Source organism: Rhinoraja longicauda, chromosome 25 (genome assembly GCF_053455715.1).
Source record: "Rhinoraja longicauda isolate Sanriku21f chromosome 25, sRhiLon1.1, whole genome shotgun sequence".
Lineage (NCBI taxonomy): Eukaryota > Metazoa > Chordata > Chondrichthyes > Rajiformes > Arhynchobatidae > Rhinoraja > Rhinoraja longicauda.
The window spans coordinates 4,891,574-4,909,073 of NC_135977.1; the positions used below are offsets into that span (position 1 = coordinate 4,891,574).

The following is a 17,500-nucleotide window of genomic DNA, read 5'->3' on the forward strand; positions in this document are numbered from 1 at the left end:
TTCCCAATGTCGGGGGGAGCCCAGAACCAGGGGCCACACACAGTCTTAGAAAAAAAGGGAAGGCCATTTAAAACTGAGGTGAGAAGGAACTTTTTCACCCAGAGAGTTGTGGATTTGTGGAATTCTCTGCCACAGAGGGCAGTGGAGGCCGATTCACTGGATGGATTTAAGAGAGAGTTGGATAGAGCTCTAGGGGCTAGTGGAATCAAGGGGTATGGGGAGAAGGCAGGCACGGGTTACTGATTGTGGATGATCAGCCATGATCACAATGAATGGTGGTGCTGGCTCGAAGGGCCGAATGGCCTCCTCCTGCACCTTGTGCACACACTTGTGCACACACACACACTTGTGCACAAACACAAACACACACACACACACACACACTTGTGCACAAACACACAAACATTCGCGCACACATACATACAGAAACACAAAAATACACACAGACACACATTCACATGCAGACACACACACACACACAGGCACACATACACACACATGCACATGCTTTTATGTTTCCATTTTCTATGTTTCCATGTAATTAGGCCATTCGGCCCATCAAGCCCATTCAATCATGGCCGATCTCTCTCTCTCCCGCTCCCAACCCCATAGCCAGTGCGATCTGAAGCTGTGTGTGTGTGGACACTCCGGGCTGCTTACCTCTGCAGCTCGGCTCCTTGGTGCTCCAGTGCGGCTGGGATGCATTCATGCAGGTCAGCGTGTGCAGCCCCTGCAGCTGGTAACCAGGGTTGCAGCGGAAGTGTGCAGTCCCATCGGCATGCAGATCCAAGACAGACACATCGCCATAGTCAGGCCTTCGTGGGAAGTTGCAACTCAGCATGAAAACTGCCAGGGGAAAATGATAAAAGCCACGCTCAAATCCTTTATCCCTCTCCCCCATTCTCCCCCATTCTCCCCTTTGATGCCCTTACTAATCACCAACCTGATCTCCCAGTGGCTGAGCACTTCAACTCCCCCATTCCCAGTCTGACCTTTCTGTCATGGGCCTCCTCCAGTGCCATAGTGAGGCCCACCGGAAATTGGAGGAACAGCACACCTCATATTTCGCTTGGGCAGCTTGCAGCCCAGCGGTATGAACATTGACTTCTCCAACTTTAGATAGTTCCTCTGTCCCTCTCTTCCCCTCCCCCTTCCCAGTTCTCCCTCTATCTTCCCGTCTCCACCTATATCCTTCCTTTGTCCCGCCCCCCCCCTGACATCAGTCTGAAGAAGGGTCTCGACCCGAAACATCGCCCATTCCTTCTCTCCCGAGATGCTGCCTGACCTGCTGAGTTACTCCAGCACTTTGTGAATAAATACCTTCGATTTGTACCAGCATCTGCAGTTATTTTCTTATATTATATTAATTTACTTTATAAAGCGATTAGGGGCTTAGTTCAGGAAAGAAAACTGTAGATGCTGGTTTAAATCGAAGGTAGACACAAGATGCTGGAGTAACTCAGCGGGACAGGCAGCATCTCTCTGGAGAGAAGGAATGGGTGACATTTCGGGTTGAGACCCTTCTTCAGACTGAAGAAATGGTCTGAAGAAGGGTCTCAACCCGAAACGTCACCCATTCCTTCTCTCCAGAGATGCTGCCTGGCCCGCTGAGTTACTCTGGCATCTTGTGTCTACCAGGGGTTTAGTTTAGTTTAGTTTAGAGATACAGCTCGGAAACAGGCCCTTCGGCCCACCGAGTCCGCACCGACCAGCGATCCACGCACAGTAACACTATCCTACACACACTAGGGCCAATTTTACATTTACACCGAGCCAATTAACCTACAAAACCTGCACGTCTTTGGAGTGTGGGAGGAAACCGGAGATCTCGGAGAAAACCCACGCAGTCACGGGGGAGAACGTACAAACTCCGTACAGACAGGCAGCCGTAGTCGGGATCGAACCTGCCGCTGTGAGGCAGTAGCTCCACCGGGTCTTTTATCCTTTTGCCCACCAGCTCCGGGTGCATCACGGAATGAAAATGAAGAAAGGAGGGAAGAGTGGCGCAGCGGGTAGAGCTGCTGCCTCACAGCGCCGGAGACCCGGGTTCGATGTCGACCACGGGCGCTGTCTGTACGGAGTTTGCACGTTCTCCCCGTGGCCCACGTGGGTTTTTCTCCGGGATCTTCGGTTTCCTCCCAGGCTCCAAAGACGCGCAGGTTTGTAGGTCAATTGGCTTGGTGTAACTGTAAATTGCCGCTAGCGTGTGTAGGATAGTGTTAGTGCGCGGGGATCGCTGGTCGGCGCGGACCCGGTGGGCCGAGGGGCCTGTTTCCGCGCTGTGTCTCTAAACTAAACTAAGCTACACTAAAGAATTCACAGTGTAAAGCAGTGACAGACCTGAAGCAGATAATGGAATTCATGATGGGATTGAGCGTGTGTGCATCTGAGTACCGTGCCCCGAGCAGTCTTGTACCTTCACGCAACCAAGAGCGTTGAGAATTTATTTTTAAGTTCCCAAAAATAGCGAGGCATATGAATTTGATGCAGATTTGTAGCTGACCATCGCAAATCTTAGCCACTGCCTTTAAAAACTAAAATAGGGCCAGAAATTGGAAAAGGATTTCATTTTGAACCCAGAACATGAAATAACTATCCCGCGCATGAAAGATTGGTAATTTAACAAAAAAAATGGGGTTGATGGTTAGCATGGATTCAGTGGGCCGAATGGCTTCCTTGGCCCACTCTTCCTTGGTCATCTGGGGTGGCACGGTGGCGCAGCGAGAAGAGTCGCTGCCTCACAGCGCCAGAGAGCCGCGTTCCACCCTGACCACGGGTACTGTCTGTGCGGAGTTTGTACGTTCTCCCCATGACCTGCGTGGGCTTTCTCCGAGATTGTCGGTTTCCTCCCACGCTCCAAAGACGTGCAGGTTTGTAGATCAATTGGCTTGGTGTAGTTGTAAATTGTCCCTAGTGTGTGTAGGATAATGTTAGTGTGCGGGGATCGCTGGTCGGTGTGGACTCAGTGGGCCGAAGGGCCTGTTTCTGCGCTGTATCTCTAAACTAAACTAAACTAAATCTGTTGCCGGCCCTGCTACTGTTCTGGCCTGTTCATACCTCCAGTTCCCCCGCCTCTACTTTCAAACTGAAGAAAGGTCCTGACCTGAAGCATCACCCATCACTTTTCTCCAGAGATGCTGCCTGACCCGATGAGTTGCTCCTGCAGTTTGTGCCTATCTTCGGTATAAAAAGATCCTAGCTCTTCACCATCCCAATGTGATCCTAACTCTTCACCATCCCAATGTGTCTTTGGGCGGCATGGTGGCGCAGTGGTAGAGTCGCTGCCTCACAGCGCCAGGGACCCGGGTTCCATCCTGACTAGGGGGTGCTGTCTGTACGGAGTTTGTACGTTCTCCCCGTGACCTGCGTGGGTTTTCTCCGGGTGCTCCGGTTTCCTCCCACACTCCAAAGACGTGCAGGTTTGTGGTTTAATTGGCTTGGTAGAAATGTAAATGATCCCTAGTGTGTGTAGGATAGTGTTAATGTGCGGGGATCGCAGGTCGGCGCGGACTCGGTTGGCCGATGGGTCTGTTTCCGCGTTGTAGCTCTATCTCTGTCTCCATCTCTATCTCCATCTCTAACAAATTGGAGAGAGTTAGATTTAGCTGTTAGGGCTAACGGAATCAAGGGATATGGGGAGAAAGCAGGAACGGGGTACTGATTGAGAATGATCAGCCATGATCATATTGAATGGCGGTGCTGGCTCGAAGGGCCGAATGGCCTCCTCCTGCACCTATTGTTCTATGTTTCTAAATTGTTCATCCTAATAAAAACTGATCCATCTTTCTAAATAAAGTCACAAGGAACTGCAGATGCTGGTTTAAAAAAAAGAAACAGAAAAAAACCCCAAAGTGCCGGAGTAACTCAGCGGGTCAGGCAGCATCTCTGGAGGACGTGGGTATGTGACGTTTCTTTGCCCCTCTCGGCCTGAAGTTTTAGAAACATTGAAAATAGGTGCAGGAGGAGGCCCTTCGGCCCTTCGAGCCAGCACCGCCATTCATTGTGATCATGGCTGATCCTCCACAATCAGTAACCCATGCCTGCCTTCTCCCCACACCCCTTGATTCCACTAGCCCCTAGAGCTCTATCTAACTCCCTTTTAAATTCATCCAGTGAATCGGCCTCCACTGCCCTCCGTGGCAGGGAATTCCACAGATTCACAACTCTCTGGGTGAAAAAAGTTTCTTCTCACCTCAGTTTGAGAACAAAAACATTTTCCACCCAGAGGGTTATGAACCCAGAGAGTTGAGGGTTACGCCCGACAAGTTTCGTTGTCCAAAGCCTCGGCCTTCCTCACTTACTCTGATAATGCAGTCGGAATGAGCCGATGCCACCGTACTGGAACGAGCGGAAGTGGACCGAGATGGTGTCGGTCGGGCTCCGAATGACCTGCCCCTCCACCAGCAGCACCTCGTTTGCCAAGACGATCCACCTGTCCCCTTCCAGGCCACGGATGGAGAGCTGTTCTCCTTCGGACAGGTTCAGTGTCTTCACCTGAAACCAAAGGACAACACAGTAACGTCAAGGGTGGAGGACGACACGGTGGCGCCGCGTTAGAGCTGCTGCCTAACAGCGCCAAGGGACCCCCAATTAGTTTATTCACAAAATGCTGGAGTAACTCAGCAGGTCAGGCAGCATCTCGGGAGAGAAGGAATGGGTAACGTTTCGGGTCGAGACCCTTCTTCAGACCCCCAATTAGTGACGATTGACATCTAAAATTCCATAAAGGATTGGACAGGCTAGATGCAGGAAAAGAATGTTCCCCATGTTGGGGGAATCCAGAACCAAGGGGTCACACAGTTTAAGAATAAGGGGTCGGTCATTTTGGACTGAGATGAGGACCCGGAGAGTCGTGAATCTGTGGAATTCTCTGCCACAGAAGGCAGTGGAGGCCGATTCAATGGATGTTTTCAAGAGAGAGTTAGGTATAGCTCTTAGGGCTAACGGAATCAAGGGATGTGGGGAGAAAGCAAGAACGGGTTACTGATTTTGGATGATCGGTCACGATCATATTGAATGGCGGTGCTGGCTGGAAGGGTAAGGTGTGAAAACCAAGGAAATGTGGAATGGTTCACAGTTAGCTGAGGGGAGAGGTGACAACGAGGCATTTAAACTGTAAAATTAATCAGAAACTAGTCAGTGAACTCGGGTGCAGGAGGGGAACCAATTATTTTTGTTGAGCTTGGTGCACTGTGGTAGAGTTGCTGCCTTACAGCGCTGGCAGCGCCAGAGACCCGGGTTCCATCCCGACCACGGGTGCTGTCTGTACGGAGTTTGTACATTCTCCCTATGACTTGTGTGGGTTTTCCCCGAGATCTTCGGTTACCTCCCACACTCCAAAGACGTAGAAAATAGGTGTTGTCTATACTGACATAGACACAGACATGGAAAATAGGAGCAGGAGGAGGCCATTCGGCCCTTCCAGCCAGCACCGCCATTCATCGTGATCATGGCTGACCATCCACAACCAGTAACCCGTGCCTGCCTTCTCCCCATATCCTTTGATTCCCTCGAGCTCTATCTGCGGCACGGTGGCGCAGCGGTAGAGTTGCTGTTTTACAGCGAATGCAGCGCCGGAGACTCAGGTTCGATCCTGACTACGGGTGCTGCACTGTAAGGAGTTTGTACGTTCTCCCCGTGACCTGCGTGGGTTTTCTCCGAGATCTTCGGTTTCCTCCCACACTCCAAAGACGTACAGGTATGTAGGTTAATTGGCTGGGCAAATGTAAAAATTGTCCCTAGTGGGTGTAGGATAGTGTTAATGTACGGGGATCGCTGGGCGGCACGGACTTGGAGGGCCGAAAAGGCCTGTTTCCGGCTGTATATATATGATATGATATGATAACCACGTACAGGTTTGTAGGTTAATTGGCTTGGTGTAAATGTAAATTGTCCCTGGTGTGTGCAGGTTAGTGTTAGGGCGCGGGGGTCGCTGGTCGGTACGGACTCGGTGGGCCGAAGGGCCTGTTTCTGCGCTGTATCTCCAAACAAAACGAAACTAAACTAAGCAGGAGGTTGAAATCTTTTGGTAGACATTGCATGCTTCTTCAGAGTGGCAAACGTCTAGTATGCAGAACAAGGTCATGTTCAACGATCCAAGGAAAGTCATTTCTTTAATTGCCATCCAGAACGGTGAAATCCAATTTCTATGCAATCTAATTCAATTCAATTCTGTGCTGTGCCATACACAGTATCTCCTGGAGTCATTGCCTAGACAATCAAAGGAAAGGAAAACAGACGTCTGCACTTGCACAAAAAAGAAATCTTAGAACTTGATTTGTAAATCTGAATTTACTCTTGCCATGTGATGCGAGACCACTTTTTGTTATTTCCTAAGTTTAGGTTTAGGTTTATTGTTGTCACGTGTACCGAGGTACAGAGAAAAGCTGTGTTTTGTGTGCTGTCCAAACAGATCAGAGAATGCTGTACATAGAGGTGCCAACTCCCAAATATGGGACAAGGTGACGTCACCGTCCCGCGCCTTACCTGATCTCACCCAGCCAGCGGCCACGTGCTCCCGCTCTACCAATGGGCGGCCGCCCGGGCCGGGAGGCGGGTTGCTACGCAACCTCCATTAGACGGCGCCCGGGCCTCCGGGCCTACACTGTCCAGAGCTAAAATGTCGGAAACCTAGAGTGTCGGGACCTAAACTGTTGGGGCCTACATCGTCCGGGCCTACAGCGTCCGGACCTACAGTGTTGGGGCCTACAGTGTCAGGGCCTACAGCGTCGGGGCCTACAGCGTCGGTGCCTACAGCGTCCGGGCCTACAGCGGCCGGCCCTACAGCGTCTGGGCCTACAGCGTCCGGGGCCTACAGCGTCCGGGCCTACAGCATCCGGGGCCTACAGCGTCTGGGCCTACAGCGTCCGGGGCCTACAGCGTCCGGGCCTACATCGTCCGGCCCTACAGCGCACCCCGGACCTAATACAGGACACGGGACAAACTAATTTAGCCCAAAATACGGGATGTCCCGGCTAATACGGGACATTTGGCAAACCTAGCTGTGCATAACTGGTTTCGTGCAGAGATACAGCATGGAAACAGGCCCTTCGGCCCACCGAGTCCACACCGACCATCGATCACCCTGTACACTAATTCTATCTTATCCCTGTTTCATGAGGGGCAATTGACCTACAAACCTGTGCGTCTTTGGAGTGTGGGAGGAAACTGCAGCATCCGTAGAAAGCCCACGCGGTCGCGGGGAGAACGTGCAAACTCCGTACAGACAGCACCCGAGGTCAGGATGGAACCCGGGTCTCTGGCGCCGAGAGGCAGCAACTCTACCGCTGCGCCACCGTGCCGCACTAATACATTCAATGCAAACTCAAGTACAATAGATAGAGCAAAGGGGAAGAAGTTACAGAGTGCAGAATATTGTGTTAGTTTAGTTTAGATTAGAGATACGGCGCGGAAACAGGCCCTTCGGCCCACCCAGTCCACGCCGACCAGCGATCCCCGCACACTAACACTATCCTACACACGAGGGACAATCACTCAAGCCAAGCTCAAGTAACACAGGTGGAGCAAAGGAGAAGCATCTCGACCCGAAACGTCGCCCACTCCTTCTCTCGAGATGCTGCCTGACCCGCTGAGCTATTCCAGATTTTTGCGTCTATCTTCAGAGCAAAGGGGAAGATACAGAGTGCAGAATATAGCACTCAGCATTGCAGTGCATGTTCCAGAGACAAAGTCCAATGTCCGCAATGGGGTAGAGGTGAATCGGGCAGTGCCCTAGTTTACAGAAGGACTGTTTTGAAAAACCATAGTGTCTATTTCTTATTATTACTCTGTGTTATGAGTGTGTGTGTGAGTGATATTTCTGATCAAATGCAGCTATAAAATCCATTTGGGTTCGAGGGCAGGAAGGTAAATATTTTATTGAAGTTATTCAAATTGGTGTTTTGAGTGTTGTTGAAATTGTGGACACAAACTCAAACTGAAATGAATTAAAATGACTGAACTCTGACTGGAAGTTTAAAAAAATGGCATGGTAATTGAAACAGTTTTAAGTATTGCAATTTTAGGACAATCCTCATCTCACTGAGATTCCTGGGCAACCTATATTTAAAAAAAAAATCTAGTTTAGAGATACAGCGCGGAAACAGGCCCTTCGGCCCACCGGGTCCGCGCCGACCAGCGATCCCCGCACACTAACACTATCCTACACACACTAGGGACAATTTTTGCATTTACACCACGCCAATTAACCGACAATAGACAATAGACAATAGAAAATAGGTGCAGGAGAAGGCCATTCGGCCCTTCGAGCCGTCATTCAATGTGATCATGGCTGATCATTCTCAATCAGTACCCCGTTCCTGCCTTTTCCCCATACCCCCTGACTCCGCTATCCTTAAGAGCTCTATCTAGCTCTCTCTTGAATGTATTCAGAGAATTGGCCTCCACTGCCCTCTGAGGCAGAGAATTCCACAGATTCACAACTCTCTGACTAAAAAAATGTTTCCTCATCTCTGTTCTAAATGGCCTACCCCTTATTCTTAAACTGTGGCCCCTGGTTCTGGACTCCCCCAACATTGGGAACATGTTTCCTGCCTCTAACGTGTCCAACCCCTTAATAATTTTATACGTTTCGATAAGATCCCCTCTCATCCTTCTAAATTCCAGTGTATACAAACCTAGTCACTCCAGTCTTTCAACATATGACAGTCCCGCCATTCCGGGAATTAACCTAGTAAACCTATGCTGCACGCCCTCAATAGCAAGAATATCCTTCCTCAAATTTGGAGACCAAAACTGCACACAATACTCCAGGTGCGGTCTCACTAGGGCCCTGTACAACTGCAGAAGGACCTCTTTGCTCCTATACTCAACTCCTCTTGTTATGAAGGCCAACATTCCATTGGCTTTCTTCACTGCCTGCTCTACCAGCATGCTTCCTTTCAGTGACTGATGCACTAGGACACCCAGATCACGTTGTACGTCCCCTGTTCCTAACTTGACACCATTCAGATAATAATCTGCCTTCCTATTCTTACCACCAAAGTGGATAACCTCACACTTATCTACATTAAACTGCATCTGCCATGCATCCGCCCACTCACACAACCTGTCCAAGTCACCCTGCAACCTCATAGCATCTTCCTCACAGTTCACACTGCTATCTAGCTTTGTATCATCGGCAAATTTGCTAATGTTACTTTTAATCCCTTCATCCAAGTCATTGATGTATATTGTAAATAGCTGCGGTCCCAACACCGAGCCTTGCGGTACCCCACTAGTCACTGCCTGCCATTCTGAAAGGGACCCATTTATCCCCACTCTTTGCTTTCTGTCTGTCAACCAACTTTCTACCCATGTCAGTACCCTACCTCCAATACCATGTGCTCTAATTTTGCCCACCAATCTCCTATGTGGGACCTTGTCGAAGGCTTTCTGAAAGTCGAGGTACACCACATCCACTGGCTCTCCCCTGTCAATTTTCCTAGTTACATCCTCAAAAAATTCCAGTAGATTAGTCAAGCACGATTTCCCCTTCGTAAATCCATGCTGACTCGGAACGATCATGTTACTGCTATCCAAATGCTCAGCAATTTCGTCTTTTATAATTGACTCCAGCATCTTCCCCACCACTAATGTCAGACTAACTGGTCTATAATTTCCCGTTTTCTCTCTCCCTCCTTTCTTGAAAAGTGGCATAACATTAGCTACCCTCCAATCCACAGGAACTGACCCAGAATCTATAGAACATTGGAAAATAATCACTAATTATTTACCTGCACGCACGTCTTTGGAGTTTGGAGTGTGGGAGGAAACCAAAGATCTCGGAGAAAACCCACGCATGTCACGGGGAGAACGTACAAACTCTGTACAGACGGCGCCCGTGGTCGTGATCGAACCCGGGTCTCTGGCGCTGTGAGGCAGCAACTCTACCGCTGCGCCACCGTCTTGAAGAAATCCAACTCCCTGAACTTGGAAGTACATTTGTATTTAGAAATGCAGGTGGCACGGCGGTAGAGTTGCTGCCTCACAGCGCCAGAGACCCGGGTTCGATCCTGACCGCGGGCGCTGTCCGTGCGGAGTTTGCACGTTCTCCCCGCGACCCCGTGTGCGTTTTCTCTGGGTGCTCCGGTTTCCTCTCGCGTTCCAAAGACGTGCGGCCTTGTAGGTTGCACGCTGGGCTGCATTGGTTAAAAATTGTAAGTCGTCCCCAGTGCGTAGTTTAGTGCTAACTTGCAGGGCGATCGCTGGACGGCGTGGGCTGAAGGGCCCCTGTTTCCGCACTGGACCTCTTAACGTCCAAATCCTCTGAGGACTTGTGGTCCTCCCCCAGGGGGCCTTGGCGTTGGCTGCACTGAGCTTCAGCGCGATCCCTCAGCGCGCACTCCTGCGGTCCAGAGCGGGCCAGTCGGCAACCTTCCCCCCACGGACATCTCCCCCTGCTGGGAGACGCTGTCCACTCCCCGTTACATCTGGTCAACGGCGGACCACAAACACAGCCGACAACACAGCACAAAGCTTCCCCTTTCCAAACTGGCCCTTCCACCATCTCAGCTATCCTCTCCACCACATTGCGGGCACTGGACTTTGTCTCTGGAACTGGTGCGCGACAATGCTGACAACTACATTCTGCACTCTCTACCTTCCCCTCTGCTCGCTGGAGTTTGGAAGGTTGAGGAGGGGGGGGGGGGGGGGGGTGGGGGGATGGTGGGGACCTCATCGAAACGTATAGAATAATGAAAGGCCTGGAAAGAGTGGATGTGGAGAGGATGTTTCCACTGGTGGGCGAGGCTAGGACCAGAGAGCACAGCCTCAGAATTGAAGGGCGCTCTTTTAGAAAGGAGGTGACTGAGGAGGAACTTCTTTAGTCAGAGGGCGGTGAATCTGTGGAACTCATCGCCACAGAGGGCTGTGGAGGCCAAGTCAGTGGATATTTTTCAGGCAGAGATCGACACGTTCTTGATTAGAACGGGTGTCAAAGGTTGTGGGGAGAAGGCAGGAAAATGGGATAAGGAGGCAGAGATCAGCCATGGTTAAATGGCGGAGTGGGCTCGATGGGCCGAATGGCCTAATTCTACTCCTATAACTTGTGAACTTGTGAACGTTTCTTCTACCTATTATACTTGAGTTGGCATTGAATGTGTTAGTGTGATCATGGCTGATCATCCACAATCAGTACCCCGTTCCTGCCTTCGCCCCATATCCCCTGATTCCGTCAGCCCTAAGAGCTCTATCTAACTCTCTTTTAACCCAGAGAGTTGTGAATCTGTGGAATTCTCTTCCACAGAAGGCAGTGGAGGCTGATTCTCTGGATGCTTTCAAGAGAGAATTAGATATAGCTCTTCGGGCTAACGGAATCAAGGGATATGGTAAGAAAACAGGAACGGGCTACTGGTTTTTGACGATCAGCCATGATCATATTGAATGGCAGTGCTGGCTCGAAGGGCCGAACAGCCTACTCCTGCACCTAGTTTCTATGTTTCTATGAATGCATCCAGTGAATTGGCCTCCACTGCCTTCTGAGGACGTACAGATTTGTAGGTTAATTGGCCAGCGATGGGAAAATAACCGATGGGGAAACAGGTGACTGTGGGACTTCACCAACTTGTTTACCACAGAAAAGAGCGTCTTCTCTTAATTGAGACACAGATGAAAGTCGACAAGATAATCTTGATTTATGAAAACTAATCCCAGGCTGTTTTAAAACTAAACAGTGAGACTGACAAACCTGCGATCCTGGAGAATACATTCATCCATCTTCTACAGCACAGGCAATAATACCGGCCGACACAAAATTGTTGGAGTAATTCAGCGGGACGGGCAGCATCTCTGGAGAGAAGGGATGGGTGACGTTTCGGGTCGAGACCCTTCTTCTGAAGAAAAGTCTCGACCAGAAACGCCGCCCATTCCTTCTCTCCAGAGATGCTGCCTGTTCCCGCTGAGTTACTCCGGCATTTTGTGTCTCTCTTCAGTGTAAACCAGCATCTGCAGTTCTTTCCTACGCAGGCAATACTGGGATTGGGATGCAGAATGTTATTATTCAGTAGCGTCAAAACATCTTGTTCTCATAAGTCCGTCAAGTCACACAGTGTGGAATTAGCCCCTTCAGGCCAACTTGCCCACACCGGCCAACACGTCCCATCTACACTGGTCCCACCTGCCCACGTTTGGCCCACATCCCTCCAAACCTGTCCTTTCCAGGTACCTGTCTAAATGTTTCTTAAACGTTGTGATAGTCCCAGCCTCATCTACCTCCTCCGGCAGCTCGTTCCATACACCCACCACCCTTTGTGTGAAAAATTGCCCCTCGGGTTCCTATTAAATCTTTCCTCCCTCACCTTAAACCTGTGTCCTCTGGTCTATGATTGTCATAGTCATGGCAAAAGACTAAACTAAACTAAACTAAACTAAACCTAACCAAAGCAAACTAAACTAAAGCAAACTAAAATGAAAGGCCTGTTTCCATGCTGTATCTCTAAACTAAACTAAACTGATCAATAGACAATAGACAATAGGTGCAGGAGGAGGCCATTCGGCCCTTCGAGCCAGCACCACCATTCAATGTGATCATGGCTGATCATTCTCAATCAGTACCCCGTTCCTGCCTTCTCCCCAGGAAGGAATGGGTTGATCTAAGATGAGCGTTTGTCGGCACTGGGCCTGTACTCGCTGGAGTTTGGAAGGTTGAGGGAGGAACCTCATTGAAACGTACAGAATAGTGAGCGGCCTGGATAGAGTGGATGTGGAGAGGATGTTTCCACTAGTGGGAGAGTCTAGGACCAGAGGGCCAGCCTCAGAATTAAAGGATGTTCTTTTAGGAAGGGGATGAGGAGAATTTTGTATGGTTAGAGGGCGGTGAATCTGTGGAATTCATTGCCACAGACGGCTGTGGAGGCCAAGTCAGTGGATATTTTTAAGGCAGAGATAGATAGATTCTTGATCAATATGGGTATCAGGGGTTATGGGGAGGAGGCAGGAGAATGGGGTTAGGAGGGAGAGATAGATCAGCCATGATTGAATGGCGGAGTAGACTTGATGGGCCGAATGGCCCAATTCTACTCCTAACCCTTATGACCTAGGAAACAAAAACTGCAGATGCCGGTTTAAATTGAAGGTAGACAGAAAATGCTGGAGTAACTCAGCGGGACAGGCAGCATCTTGGGAGAGAAGGAATGGGTCAGTCTGAAGAAGAGTCACGACCCGAAACGTCATCCGTTCCTTCTCTTCCCGAGATGCTGCCTGACCCGCTGAGTTACTCCAGCATTTTCTGTCTACCTGACCTTACGACCTATCCAAAAGGCCTGTTTCCATGCTGTGTCACTAAACTAAATTAAACTAAACGAAACATAGAAACATAGAAAATAGGCGCAGGAGGAGGCCATTCGGCCCTTCGAGCCAGCACCGCCATTCATTGTGATCTTGGCTGATCATCCCCAATCAGTACCCCGTTCCTGCCTTCTCCCCATACCCCCTGACTCCGCTATCCTTAAGGGCTCTATCTAGCTCTCTCTCTTGAATGCATTCAGAGAATTGGCCTCCACTGCCTTCTGAGGCAGAGAATTCCACAGATTCTCTTGATTCCGCTAGCCCCTAGAGCTCTATCTAACTCTCTCTTAAATCCATCCAGTGAATTGGCCTCCACTGCCCTCCGTGGCAGAGAATTCCGCAAGTTCACAACTCTCTGGGTGAAAACGTTTTTTTCTCGCCTCAGTTTCAAACTAACGGAGGGTGGTCAGTGTGCGTGCAGACAACAGAGCAGCGTGAGCAGAGAGTGCAGGCTGGCCTTACCTGTAGCTCCACCCCATAGCCCATGAAGACGGTCACATTAAAGGAGCACTGCATGGAGCCGTAGGCCGACAGAGGCAGATAGTCGGTGGAGTCGATGTATCCCTCCGAGCCTGAGAAGCTGATGCTGCAGGGAACTGCAAAGAGAAGGCACCTTAATAACAAATATACTTCACATCCCTTTTCCCAATAGCAGTTTAACTTAAAAACCAAAACGTCCCGTCATAGAGTCATAGAGTCATAGAGTGACACAGTGTGGAAACAGGCCCTTCGGCCCAACTTGCCCATATCTGGCCAATAATGTCCCAACTACACAATAGACAATAGGTGCAGGAGGAGGCCATTCGGCCCTTCGAGCCAGCACCGCCATTCAATGTGATCGTGGCTGATCATTCTCAATCAGTACCCCGTTCCTGCCTTCTCCCCACACCCCCTGACTCCGCTATCCTTAAGAGCTCTATCTGGCTCTCTCTTGAATGCATTCAGAGAATTACACTAGTCCCACCTGCCCGCGTTTGGTCCATATCCCTCCAAACCTGTCCTATCCATGTCCCTGTCTGACTGCTTCTTAAACGTTGGGATAGTCCCAGCCTCAACTACCTCCTCTGGCAGCTTGTTCCACACACCCACCAACCTCTGTGTGGAAATGTTACCCCTCAGATTCCTATTTTCCCCTTCACCTTAAACCTGTGTCCTCTGGTCCTCGATTCCCCTGCTCAGGGCAAGAGACTCTGTGCGTCCACCCGATCTATTCCTCTCATGATCTCATACACCACTATAAGATCACTCCCTCATCCTCCTGCGCTCCAGGGAATAAAGTCCCAGCCGAGTCAACCTCTCCCCACAGCTCCGACCCTCTAGTCCTGGCAACATCCTCGTAAATCGTCCCTGCACCCGACATCTTCGTAAATCTTGTCTGTTCCCATCGAGTACAGCCAGGAGTGTTAACAAACAAAGAGCTGGAGGAACTCAGCGGGTCAGGCAGCATCTGTGGAGAGGAACGGACAGGCTACGTTTCGGGTCGGGTCCCTTCTTTAGGCAAAGGATCCCGACCCGAAATATGGTCTCTCTATTTCCCTCCACAGATGCTGCCTGACCCGCTGAGTTAAGGCCCTGTCCCAGTTACGCGATGTTTAAGGCGACTGCCGGCGACTGTCAAAGTCGTAGCAGATCGCCAAAATTTACTTTTACTCCACGACAATGACCACCACAATGACCATGACAATGACCACGACAATGACCACGACAATGACCACGACAATGACCACGACAATGACCACGACAATGACCATGACAATGACCACCACAATGACCATGACAATGACCACGACAATGACCACGACAATGACCACGACAATGACCACGACAATGACCAAGACAATGACCACGACAATGACCACGACAATGACCACGACAATGACCACGACAATGACCACGACAATGACCACGACAATGACCATGACAATGACCACGACAATGACCATGACAATGACCACGACAATGACCACGACAATGACCATGACAATGACCACGACAATGACCATGACAATGACCAAGACAATGACCACCACAATGACCACGACAATGACCACCACAATGACCACCACAATGACCACGACAATGACCACGACAGTGACCATGACAATGACCACGACAATGACCACGACAATGACCACGACAATGACCACCACAATGACCATGACAATGACCACGACAATGACCACCACAATGACTATGACCATGACAATGACCATGACAATGACCACGACAATGACCACCACAATGACCACCACAATGACCACCGCAATGACCATGACAATGACCACCACAATGACCACCACAATGACCACGACAATGACCATGACAATGACCATGACAATGACCACGACAATGACCACGACAATGACCACGACAATGACCATGACAATGACCATGACAATGACCATGACAATGACCATGACAATGACCACGACAATGACCACCACAATGACCATGACAATGACCACGACAATGACCATGACAATGACCACGACAATGACCACCACAATGACCACGCCAATGACCATGACAATGACCACCACAATGACCACCACAATGACCACGACAATGACCACCACAATGACCACGACAATGACCACGACAATGACCACGACAATGACCATGACAATGACCACGACAATGACCACCAAAATGACCATGACAATGACCACGACAATGCCGAGTCAGGTCGATACAAGTCACTTTTCTTTGTGAAACTAGCACCTGGCTAAGAGATTACACCGTCTTCGGAAACATCGCCAAATCCCCACGCTTACCTGACCGTCAAACTGTCACCTCCAATCTACCCGTCAAATGTCCTGACGGTAAATAAATTGGTTAAACAGAACTATCTTCCCACAAAATGCTGGAGTAACTCAGCGGGTCAGGCAGCATCTCAGGAGAGAAGGAATGGGCGACGTTTCGGGTCGAGACCCTTCTTCAGACTTCGATGCCAAAGGTCCCTGACTCTCAGTCTGGAGAAGGGTCTCGACCCGAAACCTTCGGTCGCCCGTTCCTTCTCCCCTTGAGACGCCGCCCGACACGCTGAGTTACTCCGGCTTGCCGTCAGTACCTGTGGTGGGCGGGGAGGTGATCACGGTGGTGGTGACGACGGTGACGGTGGTGGTGCTGGCGTCCGCGCCCACCGCCGCGCCGGGAGAAGCCGTGGCCGCGGCGGCCGTGCGCCCGTCCGCGAGAGGGGTGGGCCTGCCCTCTGGTGGCTCGTCCTCTCTGGAGTCGGAGTGGCCTGGGCCGGTCGGGTGGGCGGCGTGGCTGGCCCGGTGATCGCCGGGGCCGGGCGGCGGTGGCGGTGGCGGCGGTGGCTGTGGCGGCGAGGCTCCCCCGTTTCCCGGTCTCTCCTTCCCCACCCGGGGTTCGTCGAGGGCGGCGTCCGGAGACGGAGACGGAGACGGAGACGGAGACGGAGACGGAGACGGAGACGGAGACGGAGACGGAGACGGAGACGGAGACGGAGACGGAGACGGAGACGGAGACGGAGACGGAGATGGAGACGGAGACGGAGACGGGCCTAGCGGCTGGCTGGCCGGCCCGGATGTCCGTTGGCCGTTGGGCTCGGCCTGTCTGGCGGGAGGAAGCCTATGCCTCTGCCGGGGGGGCTGGACTGGTAGCCCCCTGGGAATGGCGGACGGCAGGAGGCCCTTCTTCTGGAGTACCGCCTGCACGAGGTCAGGCCGAGGGCGGCTGGAGCTTACAGCGACCGTCCCCTCCCGCCTCCTCTCGTCCCTTGCCAGGCCGTCAGCATCTCGGCCCACCTCCAATGGCTGGCCCGACGTAGCCGTGAGGACATCTTCCTGAAGACCAACATCTAAGGGAAAAAAAAACACAAACGCAATCAAAGTAGGAAGGAACTGCAGATGTGTAGGAAAGAAAAGTGCAGATGCTGGTTTAGATTTTTCTTTTAGATTTAGAGATACAGCGCGGAAACAGGCCCTTCGGCCCACCGGGTCCGCGCCGCCCAGTGATCCCCACACATTAACACTATCCTACACACACTAGGGACAATTTTTACATTTACCCAGTCAATTAACCTACATACCTGTACGTCTTTGGAGTGTGGGAGGAAACCGAAGATCTCGGAGAAAACCCACGCAGTTCACGGGGAGAACGTACAAACTCCGTACAGACGGCGCCCGTAGTCAGGATCGAACCTGAGTCTCCGGCGCTGCATTCGCTGTAAGGCAGCAACTCTACCGCTGCG

The 17,500-nt window shown here is 51.0% G+C and overlaps 1 protein-coding gene across 1 annotated transcript in view; it reads right to left on the reverse strand.

Annotated features, from left to right (window-relative positions):
- sez6l (seizure related 6 homolog (mouse)-like) overlaps positions 1-17,500 on the reverse strand; it is a 123,560-nt gene that overhangs the window by 48,005 nt on the left and 58,055 nt on the right. The window contains 4 exon segments of the mRNA XM_078421837.1: positions 661-846; positions 4,302-4,494; positions 13,747-13,880; positions 16,355-17,107. Coding sequence (XP_078277963.1) covers positions 661-846; positions 4,302-4,494; positions 13,747-13,880; positions 16,355-17,107 — 1,266 coding nt within the window.